This window comes from Falco naumanni, chromosome 7, assembly GCF_017639655.2.
Source record: "Falco naumanni isolate bFalNau1 chromosome 7, bFalNau1.pat, whole genome shotgun sequence".
Classification (NCBI taxonomy): Eukaryota; Metazoa; Chordata; class Aves; order Falconiformes; family Falconidae; genus Falco; species Falco naumanni.
In genome coordinates this window covers 36,634,814-36,648,881 of record NC_054060.1, presented here as the reverse complement: position 1 = coordinate 36,648,881, position 14,068 = coordinate 36,634,814, and the positions used below count along the sequence as shown (strand labels likewise).

The 14,068-nt window shown below is 53.2% G+C and overlaps 1 protein-coding gene across 1 annotated transcript; it reads right to left on the bottom strand.

The window, feature by feature from the left end:
• Positions 1-1,891: 1,891 nt before the first annotated feature.
• On the bottom strand, positions 1,892-3,536 carry ANKRD9 (ankyrin repeat domain 9). Its single transcript, XM_040602503.1, has 2 exons — positions 3,457-3,536; positions 1,892-3,154 (listed from the first exon to the last, which is right to left on the bottom strand). The coding sequence occupies exon 2, from the start codon at positions 3,083-3,085 to the stop codon at positions 2,207-2,209; it is 879 nt and encodes a 292-aa protein (XP_040458437.1). The 5' UTR covers positions 3,086-3,154; positions 3,457-3,536; the 3' UTR covers positions 1,892-2,206.
• Between the last annotated feature and the right edge of the window lie 10,532 nt (positions 3,537-14,068).

Below are 14,068 nucleotides of genomic sequence, written 5' to 3'. Positions count from 1 at the left end.
GGGTGTCCTGCCCAGCCTGTCAAGCTGTTCCAATCCGTAATTGCCATCACAGCTTGGGAGCAGGAGTGTCTTCCAGCACTCAGTTCAACTAACCAACTCCCCACTGCTGAATCTCATTATGTCTTTGTCAGCAAGGCTGATAAACCTTGTCTCCCACGCCCAGCTCTATCTCTTCCCCCACCTCAAGACACTTTTCCATGTGCAAGTTAGACCTGACTGCTTTAATTCTCATCTGTTTTGGAAGACGCTTCCACCCCATTATTACAGAAGCAATGGGGAATGTGTACTTAAACAAAGAATTTAGCAACATAGACTTTTACATTTTTTTAAAGTAGCTAAGCGAGGGATTAATTCTTTGGAATTCTGTATTTTTATTATCAACAAGGTAGCTGAAGAGAACAGTTAGAGTTGTTCTATGCTTTCCAGCAAGGGACATAAATTTCCCATGGTAATTAGTTTGAGCATGTATCAGCTTGGTTTCTTGGGAAAAAGGAACATTTGCTCTTCTAGGAAACATTTTCGGTGCCATCAGTCTAAGAATAGCAATCTTCTTTCTGGTGCATCTCAAATTTCAGAAGTATGGCTTGTCTTGTATTGTGCATGCAATATGGAGATTATTTTAGATGAAGTATCACTCTGTTCAGCTGAAGCATGAACAGCTTATAGTGCCTCATTCTGTGGTTTTCTTTCCTTTTTTTTCCCCTAACCAAAATTAATTCACGAATAAAGAAATTTGTGCCTTGAACATGGCTTCTTATCTCCGAGCGCATCAGTTCCTTGATGACCCCAAAGGGAACAACAGTGCTGAAATAGTTTAAGTGGCAAACAACTCCCTGGCTACAAATTTAGGCACTGAAACAAAACCCTACAGTTTCACTGACAACTTCCAAGAACAGAGGCAAAGCTACAGTGCTACGGCCTAAGAGATTCCTGTCATTGCAATGCTGGTGGAGCCTGCACAACTTGCTCCCTGAAGAGCAGGCAGGGGCAGTGCCAGTTTTACAGGGAAGTAAGCAGCACGACTGCTCCGAGTGCTGTGGAGTAAAGGTTGCAGAGCAAAGAACCAAAGCTGTACCCTTTTCTCAGGACTTTGATCTGTCTAAGCACAAGTGTTGGAAGCAGGACATTACCCCTAAAAGGCTTTTTGATCTGAAGCAGCTGGGAAGGTGTTTTATGCACCTTGGTTGTGGGAAGGCTGGATATCTAAGCTACTCCTCTGGTACCCAGAGCGGACCCCAAGACTGCCACAGCTCTCCCAGCTAAACCGAAGCCATCACATTCTGCTGGGCAATGGTAGCAGAGGGGCTGGAATCCACCCCAAAAAAAGCTGCTCTAGGGTCCTGGGCCATTGCCCTATCTACAGAAATCCCTCTGGGCATAGCAGAGGGCAGGCATAAGGAGGCTGGTCCTCCTGGCCTGTGCTACCCTCCTCAGCCTGCAGCCATTGCACAGAGGGACTGCAGGGGCGGTCGATTCCTGCCTCCTGCCAGGGCAGGAACACCTTTGGCCAGAGCACCACATGTGCTCCTGCTTTCTTCTGCCTGACAACACGCACCTTGGCTCTCCCAGGGCAACGGGGAGAACCTTGCAAGGAAACCCAACTGTTACTTATGCATATTTTAAAATACATTTTGTTCAGCTGCGCATCCCTGCTGGCCTTGTTTAGGGAAGTTTTAATAGCGTCTGGCTTCTCTTTGCTCTCGTGTACAAGATGAGGAAGTTTTCATCTGTGCCTTTAAAAAAAACCCACATCCCTGCCAAGATGTATTAGGAGAGCTGTAAAAAAGGAGTCATCCTGTTCCAGGACCGCGAGGCTTATGTAACAGGGAAATCCTAACGAAAAGATACTCCCCCACCCAGCACACTTTCCAAGGCACATGCTACTTCAGGGTTTTCAGTTGCTTGATTTGTATTTTGATCACATCTGCCACTGGTTTATTCAGATGTATTTACAAATATATTATCCCACATACCCTCATTTGCACATGCCATAGAGTGTTCTTATAAAATGCAGTGCGGACCTCACCTCACCACAAGGATCTTTAAATAAAATATATTGTAAAGTGCCAGGTACAATTCTTTTTAAAAATACAATTCTAATTAAAACAGATACTTGGCCACCACATTAGTGGCTTCATATACCAACACATTTTTAGCACAACAGTCTATTTCTGTCAGGTGAGCGGGAGGCTCTCATACCGCCCCTCTAGCTCTCCAGTTTCAAGTCCAAAGGCTTTAGAAAATGAGGCAGAGGCAGATCGTCCAGAGCCTCGGGGAAATGCTCGGGTGAAATGGTCCTGATCAAGACACGCATGGCTCTGACAAACAGCGACGGGGGAGCTAAGCCCACCAGGCACTGGAATCTGTTCTCCCCCAGGAGGTCCTGCCACCGCTGCCGGTTGTCCACCAGTTGCTGTTTCATTGCAAACTGGAGGTCCTGAGGCACGAAGAAGAAGAGGCAGTCGAGGCAGAGGAGCTTGGCACGCATGTTGGCTGCTGGCGCGTGGGAAATCTGCTGCAGCAAGGTGTCGAGGGGGGTATTCCCAGCACTGTCCCGCAAGCAGGGCGAGGCGCCGTTCCCCAGCAGTAGGAACAAGCACTCGGGGCGCACCAGCTCGCAGGCCACGTGCAAGGCCGTCTTGCCACCCTCCACGCGGCTGCAGCCCTGGCGGTCCAGGTGGCCGGCTCTGTCGCTCGGCGGGAAGGCTTGGATGGCCTTGAGGATTCGGAAGAGGACGTGGACCCGGTTGTAGCGGACAGCCATGGCCAGGTGCGGGGCTGAGGACTGGCAGCAGCTGAAGCTTTGGCTGGGCACGGCCAGGGCGCTCTGGGGGAACTTAGTCAGCAGGTGCCGGGCGTAGGGCTGGTGGTCGTGCACCAGCGCGTAGAGCAGGGCCTCCGAGGGCGAGTAGACGCTCACCTTGCCCCCGTCCTCCCAGTGGAAGACCTCCATGGTCCGCATGTCCTCCAGGAACCAGACGGGCAGCAGGTCCCTCACCGCCTGGTAGAAGGCGAAGGAGGATTTCTTGCACTGCTTCTGGGACTGGGCGCCGCGGCCGCCGACCCACTGGACGCTCCAGGGCATGGCGGGCGGCCGCGCTCCGCCGGGGGCTGCCTCCCACCTCGGCGCACAGCGGCCGCATCGGGATCGGACCTGCGGGAGCGGAAGGGCCGTCAGCACCGGGGCGGCCAGCACCGGGGCGGCGCCCGCCTCCCCTCCCCTCCGCCGCCGGCTCGGGGCGGGGGCAGCGAGCCGCGGCGGCCCCGCTGCACCGCACGACACCCTCGGTGCCGGGGACACCCGTACCCCGGCGCGCAGGAGCTCGCTCCTCCCGCTACGCGGGACGCCCGTACCCCCGGTGCCCGGGACCGGCCTCTGCTCGGTGCCCGGGACGCCCATACCCCCGCGCACGGTAACGCCTCCCCGCACGGCCGCCCCGCTCCCCCGCCGCTCACCTCTCCGCTGGTGCCGCCGCCCGCGGCCGCCGCAGCCGCAGTGGAGGGGCGGGAGGCGGGAGCGGCGCGCGCCGCCGCGGGGCCCTTTTATCCCCACCCCCGCCCCGGGCGGTGAAGGTCGGTCAGGACCGGGGAACTGTCCAGCCGCCGCCGATTGGCGGCCGCCCCGGCTCCCCCGGGCGCCCATTGGCTGCGCCGAGAGGACGGGGCCCTGCACCACCGCGTGCGTCACGGGCGGCGAAGTTCCAAGAAACTTGGCCGCCGGCTCGGAGTCCCGGCGGGGGCGGGGCGGGGGCCGCCGCGGGGGCGGGGCGTGGGGTGCCGGGGGCGGAGCCCAGGGGCGCGGGGTCCCGGCGGTGTAGGGTCCTGAGCGCGCGGGGTGCCGGGGCGCGGGGTCTCGGGGGCGAGTGGCCAGGGGGTGTAGGGCCCCAGGGGCATGGCGTCCAGGGGACGTGGCGTCCGGGGAATGTCGGATCCAGGGCACGCGGGGTCCTGGGGGCGTGATGTCCTGGGGGCGTGGGATGCGGGGAGCACGGGGGCCTGGGGACAGGAGGGGCCGAGCCTGTGAGGGACGCGGGGGCACGGCGCCTGGGCCGCAGGGAGGCCTGTGCGCCGGGGCTGCGTGGCACCCCGGCTCCTGGGCGCGGGAGGCCGCCAATGCGCAGTGCCCCGGGCACGGGGGTCCCGGGCGGGCGGTGTCACACCTCCCAGCTGCCCTGGCACGGCACGGCACGGCCCGCGCCAGCTCCCGGCTCGCCCCCCGCGCGCCCCCGCGGGTGGCTCTGGCACGGCTGCGGGCCCGCATGTGTGCGCACACGTGCTTGCAGCAAAACCCGTGGCTCCCGCTGTCTCCCCGGCAGCGGCCCTTGCCTGCAGCCCACCCCTGCTGACTGTCACCCGCCGGGCTTTGGCTGCAGGAGCGCAGGGAGCTGGTGGTGGCCCAGGGTGAGGCCAGCACTGCGGCAGCCCTGCCCCGGGTGGCTGCGGCCCCTCGGCCCGAAAATGCGTGTGTGCAGGGAACAGCCACGCGCTGGTACGGCGGGCACTGCCGCTACTGGGGTCTGCTCTCTTATAAAGGCCTCCCTACTGACAGCAGATCCTGGGGTCTGCTCCATCTTGTCCCCCCTCAAGCGAATTCAGAGCATTTCCCGTTTTCTCGCTGTGTGTTTGACCCCCACTGTGTCCCCAGCTTGCGGCCGTTGCCGTCTCAGGCAGGAAGGTGCCATCAGACCCTCCGCAGGTGGGCGATGCTGGTCGCTGCCGAGTTCATGGACCACAGCTCTGGTTTCTCCATCCTCAGTGTCCTCTAGCCTTCCCCTCGCCAGCGCGGGAGCACAGCTTCTGCTGATGGCTGCTGTGGCAGGTGATGCTTTCCGTGTGTCCCAGCACCATGTGTGGGCACACACATGGGGGGATCGCCAGGCACATTCTGGAATGCCCCACTTTCTTGCAGCCCTCTCTGTGAAGCTGCTCGGGCAGCGGGGAGGGAACCTGCAGCACACTGCCAGCCCATCCCTTGACCCTGGTGAGAGCGAAGCTGGAGAGGAACAACCGCTCCCTTTGTCGGGCCTCTTCTGAACTGCCATTCAGCCGGGGGAACAATGCTGAAACTGTGCTCGCTTCGCTTTTGCAACTTCTTCCCTGACATGCAATGCTCACCCCAAAACCCAGAGGTCCATGCAAGGGGGTTCAGGCAGATGGGTGAGCCAGCCAAGACACTGCACACCGCTGTCGCACTCAGAAACTCTCGGTGACCACATTTCAGGGAAGGGAAATCAGGGTAGCATGGGCTGAGCTGCTTTGCTGGAGAGAATTACATCCAGTGTTTGTCAGTGCGATTCATCATCCGAGGATCCCCGCAGATCCAGCGCGGCTCCTGGCGTCTCGGATGTCAGCCACGGCACGGAAAATCCTCTTTCATCGCTCGTGTCTGATTCCAGATGAAAACTCATTAAAGCCAACCGCTTCCACCACTCCCTGCGATCACCGGGGTACTCGCCTCTCAGTCGCATCCTATTACTGCAGACACAAGATAATTTGTACGAAAGTGCAGCATCAAAAGGAATGGTTTAAAAATAGCCAATTCTGTAGCCTTTTCCTTTGTGCCCGGCACAGCCTCACCCGCCTCGTGCCTTGCCAGCCATCGCTGATGGCTGTGGTACCCACCGCATCGCTGCGTTCCACCTGCTCCAGGAGACGTCCCTGCCTGACCACGAATCCCAAATCCTTTCCCTGCTGTTACCGGCACATTGCCATCAGTTTGGCTGTCCGGCGTGGTGATGAGCCAGGCTGGCCAGCCCTTTCTACTCATTTCCCACCCATGCCTGGGTATGCCAAGTGGCACTGGAGCCCAAAGGCAGGGGATTAGCATAGTCACAAAGCCAGATTGGCTTTTGCATAGGAAATTAACGTCTTTGGTGTGGAGCAGGACTACTTTTCTTGGGTCCACCTCTCCTACGGAGGTGAAGGGACCAGCTACAACCATAGGGTGTTTCAGGCCCCCAACACTGGCTTAAAAAATAGGCCAGAATGTGCTGAGTCCTCACCACCTCACAGCTGGGGGCTGACCCAGAGGCTGGCCCCTGTTGATGAAATGTACTTGTTACATACATTCGAAGCAGGAGCCCACCTGTGGGAAAGGCAGCCTGATTGTGGGCTTCACTGCAGAAACAGTATTACAGTTGCTCCCAAAATTGTTTATAGCATGCCCAGCACTAGTGATGAAGTGCAACAGCCCAGAAAGGTTGTAAATTTGTGATATATATATGTGCACACACACCCACACACATACATAGATATATATATATGAACACAGCCCAGGGACATGATTTGTTTGCTTGCAGTCCAGCCTGGTTTTAATCACTTTGAATTAAGTAACTGATCTTATTACTGATCCGACTATGAGAGGGCTTATCACAGGTTCCTTGGCACATGACGAAGATTACTCCGTCGGTGCGACCGCATCCAAGTAATGTGACGTGTCTTCTTGGAGCTGGTTTTTTTCTTCACCCTCCTCCAGGACATTGATCCTTTGGTTTCTCCAGCCAGTGACCAACTAAAACCCACTTAATGCTACTGAAACCCAGCCACGTAATGGGACTGAGGGAAAAGCTCTGCTGTTGCTCGTAGCAGACGTCATTTGTTTCCTGATGTTTTCATTAGATTGAGGGCAGAATCATGTTGACTTAATGGACACAATTGTGGGTGTAATTAAAAGCAGTATGGAAATAGGCAGTATCAGGGAGCACGCTGAATGTAGTTAATGTTTAAACGCTGGTTTTGAGATGAAAGATGGGCAGAGAGTACATCCCTCATTTGTGAAAAGGGCTGAAAGATATGGATTTAACTCCAGTCCTTGCAAGGATTTTGTGCCTGGGTTTGACTGAACATTTAGCAGCCTGCTCCCTGGAAAGCAGGCTGGGGACCAAAGGTCGGCAGAGTTCGGACAACAGCTCCTGCCCCATGGTGAGCTGGAGCAGCAGAGCTGCCACTTTGCTTTAAGCTTCTGGCTCTGGGGACTTCACCCACAAGTTGGGTAGAAACGCCTAATGTCCCGTTTGGCAAAAATTAAACATCTTCATAGAGAAGTAATGGGTGAGGAGAGTCCGGGGGTTGCAGGAAGGGCCCTGGGCTGGGACATGTACACTGTATGTCCCCCTCCTGCTGCAGGTACATCACTGACCTCCGTTTTAATCCCACTGTGCCACTAGCATCCCGTCTGCAGAAGGGATGCAGTAACGCTGCTTCGGCAATCCTGTTTGAGCCGGTGAGCTCTTTAGGTCGGGGATAACACACAAGTATATTGGCTTGGTCCCTGGGGTTCTGGCTCTTCGTGGGGACCCCCCCTGATGTGCTGCGTTAGACACGGGGTGGAGGCTGATCATCTACTGCTGGCCTGTGGAGAGGGCAGAACGTGGCAGTCAGCAGCCCGGGCTTGTTCGCCTTTGGTGAGGACACGGCAGGCGATGAGGCGGATGGCAGCCCCAGGCACCTCTGTTTAGCTGTGATGAATGATAGCTGTTGCTGACACCTCGTGGAAGCCTTAGATAAACATTTTCTCCAGAAACCTTTCTGTTTCGTTTTCTCTGCCGTTGCTGGTTCCCCACCTGAGGTGCTCACCCTTTATTTCTGCGTCTCTGGAGCAGCAGCCGGGAAGCAGGCAGCAGGACCAGGGATGGGAGGGCGGCCGGGGAAGGCTGCCTGGGGACTGTCCTTTCCCTCCCTGAGAAGAAGAAGGGCACATTTTCGCCCTGTGTGGCGGTGAGGGCAACTCACCATGGATATCTGTGGGACATCAGATGCAGAGAGGAAAGCACCCATCTCCCATACCCATCTGTATGGGAGTCTGCAACATCCATCGCTACACGCCTTTTGTGTGCCTGCTTTGCCCATCTCCATTTTTCAGAGGGGCAGATTGGCAAGAAGCTGTTACAAATCGCTCTGTCCTTTCATTTCAGAATCTCAAATCGCTTTGGAAAAAAGACACAGAAGTTTCCTGAGAAGCAAGAAAATATTTTCATTTGAGAAACACCACCGCTGAAGATGCTGCAGAGAGTCAGTGGTGATCTGGGTTGGGGCGTTGCTCCTGGCTCCCTTGCTGAAACTGTCAGACAACATCACCCCATCCAGGGAAGGGGGCAGAGCCTTGAAGCCTGTCCTCACCGCTCGCCCCCGCGCTGTCTTGCTCAACACCCACCTCTTCTTTCTCCTCAGTCTTTTGTATTACAGTCACTGTCTACTTGTCTGACTTTGTATGAATCATCACTTCACATGAAGACTGAGCTGCCCATAACCCTGGCTGCTTTTCTTTCTCTGTTGTGTTATAGGGTCAGCTCCATCCTGACCCACTGCATAAAAGAAAAATGTGCTTTGCAAACAGCAAAGTGAACAAGCCTTCTCTTGTTGCTCTTCTTCCCTGGTTGCTGCTGAGCAAGTGTGACACCCTTCCAAAATGCTGCATCCCAAACAACGCCTGGGAGCCCAAGTGAAGGTCTGAAACACTTTGTTGTAGAAAGGAGATCTCTCCACCAGCTCCAGAGGAAGCATGTTAATGCGAGGGTTGACCACTGTCAAACGTCAGTCCCGGCTGATGGGAGGCTGAATAAATGGCTTTACTGCTGTCACGGATCTGTTGAGGTTGTCAATGTCCACTGGTGGGATGGCCCAATTTTTAGGACTTTGAAACTTATTTTTTATTCTGGTTCCTTGACAGACAGAAGTGGTCTGGCAGAAGCGAGGTAGGCATCAAGATGATAAGGTGCTGCAGCTGTCCCACAGGCCCTCAGACATGGTCACAGGCTATCATCAGTGTCCTCTTTATTTGGGCTAGGTTCATGGGCCACCTCTAATTAAGCCTTGATTTTGGCACCTGTAATAAATGAACCATGATCATCTTTTTGGAAACCTAGGGAAACTCCCAGAGCTGCAGCAGAAATCAAATGTGATCCAGCATGTTACAGGGGGAAGCTGAAAAGTGCTCTTGTCCCTTAAAAGACAAAAAAGTACCTCTGGGGAGCCTTTCTGTTTCGTAAGCAAGTGGACGAGAGGGGTCAGAGAGCCCCTGGCGCCTGTGGGTGATTTTGGCCTTCAGCTTGATGTTCCTTGTTAAAAATATTTTCCCAGATGTATTAATACAACCAGACTGGATTGCATCTGAGCTGAACATTGTGAGCCTAAGGCAGGACATAAATATAGAAGCAAAACAGCCTGACATAAGAGTCATCTGTCCTCTTATACACAAGAAGTGAAGGGGAAAGAGAGGGAACTTATTCTCTTGCAATTTTTAGATGCTTCCAGGCATTAGCCTGAGCCTCAGAGAGTACCTGCACCAGGGTCCTGGGGCACAGAAGACCCCACGTATCCCTCACTCAGCCCCTAGTGTGCTGTGCCATGGGACTGTGCACTCAGCACATTTTTAACCCAGGGTTAGGTTTGCCTAGACAAGGTCTGCAGTCAGGAATTACTATTTGTTTGATGTGTTTGCCTAACAGGATTACCCTTATCATAATGATACAGCAATCTGGCCTTGGCAGAGCAAACCCAAGGGCTCAAGGGGTCAAACCCTTGCCTCCCTTGCCCCAAATATGCACAGTGCAGCTTGCCTCTTACTGTGCAATATCCAGCTGATGCTTCGGTCGGCATCCAGTGCTCCGCTTCTGGAGAGAGCAATTGTGCCATGTACTGCTGCCTGCTGACATCACACTTGGCATTTCTTTCTCCACACCTGGAAAAAAAAATCAATATTATTCAAAGGTTAGAAAAATGATGCGGCGTTTTACAGTTAGAGAATGGGATGCTTTCCCCTCTGGGAATTGCTCTGAGCAGGTGCCTGATAGAATTCAGTGTGAATTTGTTGCCCTCTGGCTCTGTAAGAATAGGTAATGGACCAACAGTTGCCTGCCTTTTGTATTGTATATTGTGAGGATGCCTAAAATCGTTACAAAAGCATGTTTGTTTATAAAAGTGTACCTGTGATTATTAAAGTTTGCTGACCTAAAAGACTTAAGGAAGGCACAGGGTGAAAGCTCCATTTTCCTGCAGGTAAGTAGGATAAAGGCTTTGCCAAAGCAGAGCCTGACTGCACTGATGATCGGCACCCAGGCTGGTCCACCCCAGTTTCTGGCCAGGGTAAGGGGGCACCTCCTTGCTCCCCGGAGGTGTCATTTTAACCCTAGCACTTCTCAGGCCAGCTGACTCGAACCTGGCCTTACCAGCTCCCCAGGCTATTTGCAGAAGCACAACTTGCCACTCACTATTTGCCAGCTCCAAAACAAGCAGGATCCTCTATTTATAATGTGCTATAATTGGCCTGAGTGAAACCTGTGGTTCTCTGGGCTTTAGGGCCCCGGGACTGCTGGTGCAGCAGCACCCTAATTCCAGGAGATCCCGCCAGGGATGCCAAGATGGCTCTGCAGAAAGCCAAGGGATGCGTTGGTACATGGTGTAGGCTGTATGTTCACAGGCTCGTGGCTTGTGGAGCAGGCTGTATTTGTCAGGGCTGTGTAGATCCCCTTCTCTAGATGAGGTCTGGGGGGATGCAGCCTCTTCGGAGCAAGGCAGAGAGACATTTTCCTGCTGCAGCAGCAGCACCGTGGAGATGCTCAAGTTGCCACAGGGAGCATTACCCTAACCATCCTTACCCCCCTGCCCCCCGAAAGCATTTATAGCTGGGATGTGAGCAGGGCTCTGTGGCTCAAAAGTGACTATTCAGCCCTTGGACCTAAGTGATTGGGGTGATTCGTGTGTATTTAATTTTGGTGGGGTGTGTGGCTGTTCAGACCATGCTCTTCATAGTAGAACTGTTCTGACCTTGTAGCTCATTGCAGGACAAACTCCTCCTAAGACAAAGCAAAGCAGCCACCTCACTCTTCTTTAGAAGCAGGTACATATAGTATAATGCTTACCCGAGGTTTTTATTTGATCTGGTTGTGCTGTAATAAATCCCTCTGCCATTTGAATCATAAAACATGATAGATATAAGGCCAAGCGGAAAGATTAAAAAAAAAAATTGGCTAATGCTTTGCATGTCTTTGAGGACTTATTTTTATTCCCATTTGTTCATTCTCTTGGCTCTTGGCTGCCCCTGGGTCTGTTGAAATAACAAACAGGGATGAGGAAAGAGAGCAGTTCTGTCATGAATTTCCTTCGGTGGGAAGCGGCGTCGTTAGGGCAGTTAACTCCGACTGCAACTGCAGCCTCAGCAGGCAGATGCTCATCTGTCGCACACATCCCGATAGGAAACCTGAGATTTTTTTCTGGAAAAGATCAGATTATCAGCCAAAAGCCTTTTTGCTGCAAAGTAGTGTTTAGTTTCCCTTTTGCTTTGTAAAGAAGTAGTGAGAAGTCTTCTAGTGCTGCCTGAAGCTGCTCTGCTGCCAAGAAAACCTCCCGGGTCTGGCGCTGAGGCCTCTGTAATATTTCCGGTTTCTCTGCAATTATTTTCTAATGAAATTTTCAAATCCAAGTACAATCAGGAGGTTAGACCATATTGAGTTCACAGCGGGGGTTTTCACTTTGTTTTTTTCTTTTTCTAAATCAGTAGCTATCCCCTACGCAGAAGGCAATAAAGATAGTTCTGTGCACAGAAAGGCACCCACAATCTGGGTGGCAATGCCTTTCACCTGCTGCCTTCGGCACTAGCACCACTTTATGCAGTTCTCCATTTGGAGGTACTGCTTTTGCACTGAAATTACTGTAACTGCCTGATCAGGTTTGTCCATCAGTATGTCTTTTCATGGCTTATTAAGTGCCTGGGGGATTAGGGTGCTGCTTCCCTTGCCAGGATTTCCATCTGCTCCTGTACATTGCAATTTAGGGAAATGGGAGGGCTGATGTTTCCAAGGTGTTGCCAGTATTTTGTATTGCCTCCAGCCCCCAAAACAGAAATAAAAAAGGGCTAAAAAGATGATGTAAATTAACAGGGAGATGAGATGCATGACAAAAACAAGTCAGGTATAAATAGCGAGGCTGGTATAAATAGTGAGGCCGAGAAACACCCGAGCCCAGCTGCTAAGCACAGCAGAAAGGTCGGCTTGCTCCCTGTCACCGCCTGAGCTGCTCAGGGGCCCTGGCGGTCAGCTCCCCTTTGGCTCTGCTCCCTGGATCGCTCCTGTAGCCCTGCTTGGATATGGGGACTGGGATGGGCTCGCCAGGCTCACCATCACCTTCCAAATCAGCAGCAGGGCTGCCCACAGTGGAGCAGCCGCTGTTGACATGAACAGCATGTGGGGTGTTCTTAACGTTGAAAGGTGTGAAGTGCACTTGAACAAGGTCTTGGCTCCTTCAGGCTTTTCCTAGAGCCTGGTGGAGCATGGCATGCCACGGAGACCAGGCAGGGCCAGTGCCAGCGCTGGCCACGCAGCCCATCTGCGTGCCCTGCACACACCGGCATGGCCCAGCACAGACCAGGGTTGTGCGATGGGCTCTTGGGAGTGTGGCTGCTCACCTGGAGCTGGGTACAGCAGCATGTCCTGAAGCACCCAACAATGCGGGTGTGAATTTCACTTTGATAAAATGGGGATTTTTACTAAATCCAGTAGGAAGGTAGGTAAAACAAGCAGGAGGAAAGGTCTGTGCGTGGTGAGTTACAGCTGCAGGGGCTGGAAGTGTGTGTGAATAATGAAACTTTCCAGAGTTTTACAGCTCATGCTAAGAAGTGTTGCAACAAACACAAAATGCTCAGGCTCACCTCTTTGTTGCTGCCAGCTTTTAGCCCCACTCTTCCGCTCTCAAACCAGGGATGACAGGATAAGAAGTGCCTATGTCCCATTTTGCAGCCAGCTGTTTCAGCTTAAACTACTGAGAAAAGTGGGTCTGTGCTAATTATCAGTGTAGAGTGATAAAAGGATGTAGGTTTTGGAGTAACACCTGGGCTTGGGTGAGGTAATGCTGTTGGGTTGGGGTTTTTTAAGTGGTGTCAGCATTTTACGTCTCTTATACTTGTGGTTGAGTTTAGCCCACAAGAAACATAAGGTTTCACATCAGTTTACCCTGGAAATCTTGCTGTTCTCTGAGGCACAAGCACTCCTGGAAACAGGCTGCTTTTGGTATTCATGTGTTCTCTGAAGCAGAAAGAAAAACATTTTGGCCAGGGTTCAAGCACCTTTCTCTGTTGTCCTGGTGATAAGTGCCTGATAAAAGTTCAAGGTCTTTGTGTGCTTGTATGGAAAAAAAGCAGCTTTTCTTAAGTTGCTGCTGGCATCTGTGAGCTCCCCAAGTGTGCTGGTCTGTTGTTCCCTGTGTCTGGGCCGTTCTTGGCGAGTAAGACAAGGCTGTGCTGTGTGGGTTGTAGTTTGTCCTACCTCAGAGGTGAGCTCCCAGGTTTTCAGTCTCTGGCGTGCTGCAATGGTTATACCGTGGCAGGCCTTTGAGGTAAGCTGGATGCTCCCTCCAAGATGCTGAGGCTTTGTGGAAGGAGCGTGGGATGGTGGCACAAGCCCACGGCAGTGGTCCCTGGAAGCAAGCCAGGGATGGCTGCTGTTTTGGCACCATCATTAGATTTCAGAGTTGACAGCCTGTGGAGATATAAAGGTGAGGCGAGCCACCTTGGTGCTGCCGCTTCCAGCTTTTTGTCAGCTGGGGAAGATGGGACTGTTTCTCTGGTGCTTGGTTTGTGCTCTCGAGGACTAATTGTGTCTGAGGGCTGGATTGTTTTTTAGCAGGAGTGTAAGGATGGCGGTGTGGGGAAAGGTGAGGTGAGTTCAGAGCAAATGGATGCAACATTCAGGCTTGCTCTTGGGACTCTGGTGGGCTGAACCAGAAGCTGGGAGCTGAACTCCTCAGGTCACCTGCAGTGGTGAGGATGCAGCTGCATCCCCGCTGCTCTGCTGCCTTCCAGGCCCTGCTCTCGTGGGGCTTCTCCAGCTCCATTTCCTGATGCTACAGGTAACTTCCCAAAGCCAGCGCATCAGCTGCCTTCATTTCTGCAATGGCCTGGTAGTCATTTCCCACTTACAAACATTTTAGGGGAACTGAGCCACCAAGAGGACAGAGCTCCCTTGCTTTTAAAACAGCTCATTCATCAGGGAGTTTTATTGTGCAACAGCTCAGCCAGTGATGAATTGAAACCACCCTCCGCTTGTTGTACAGGAATAGGTACAATATGTTCTTGCCC

What these genes read in the sequence shown, in the direction of transcription:
- ANKRD9 (XM_040602503.1), bottom strand. Translation starts at nt 3,085, where the DNA reads ATGCCCTGGAGCGTCCAGTGGGTCGGCGGCCGCGGCGCCCAGTCCCAG.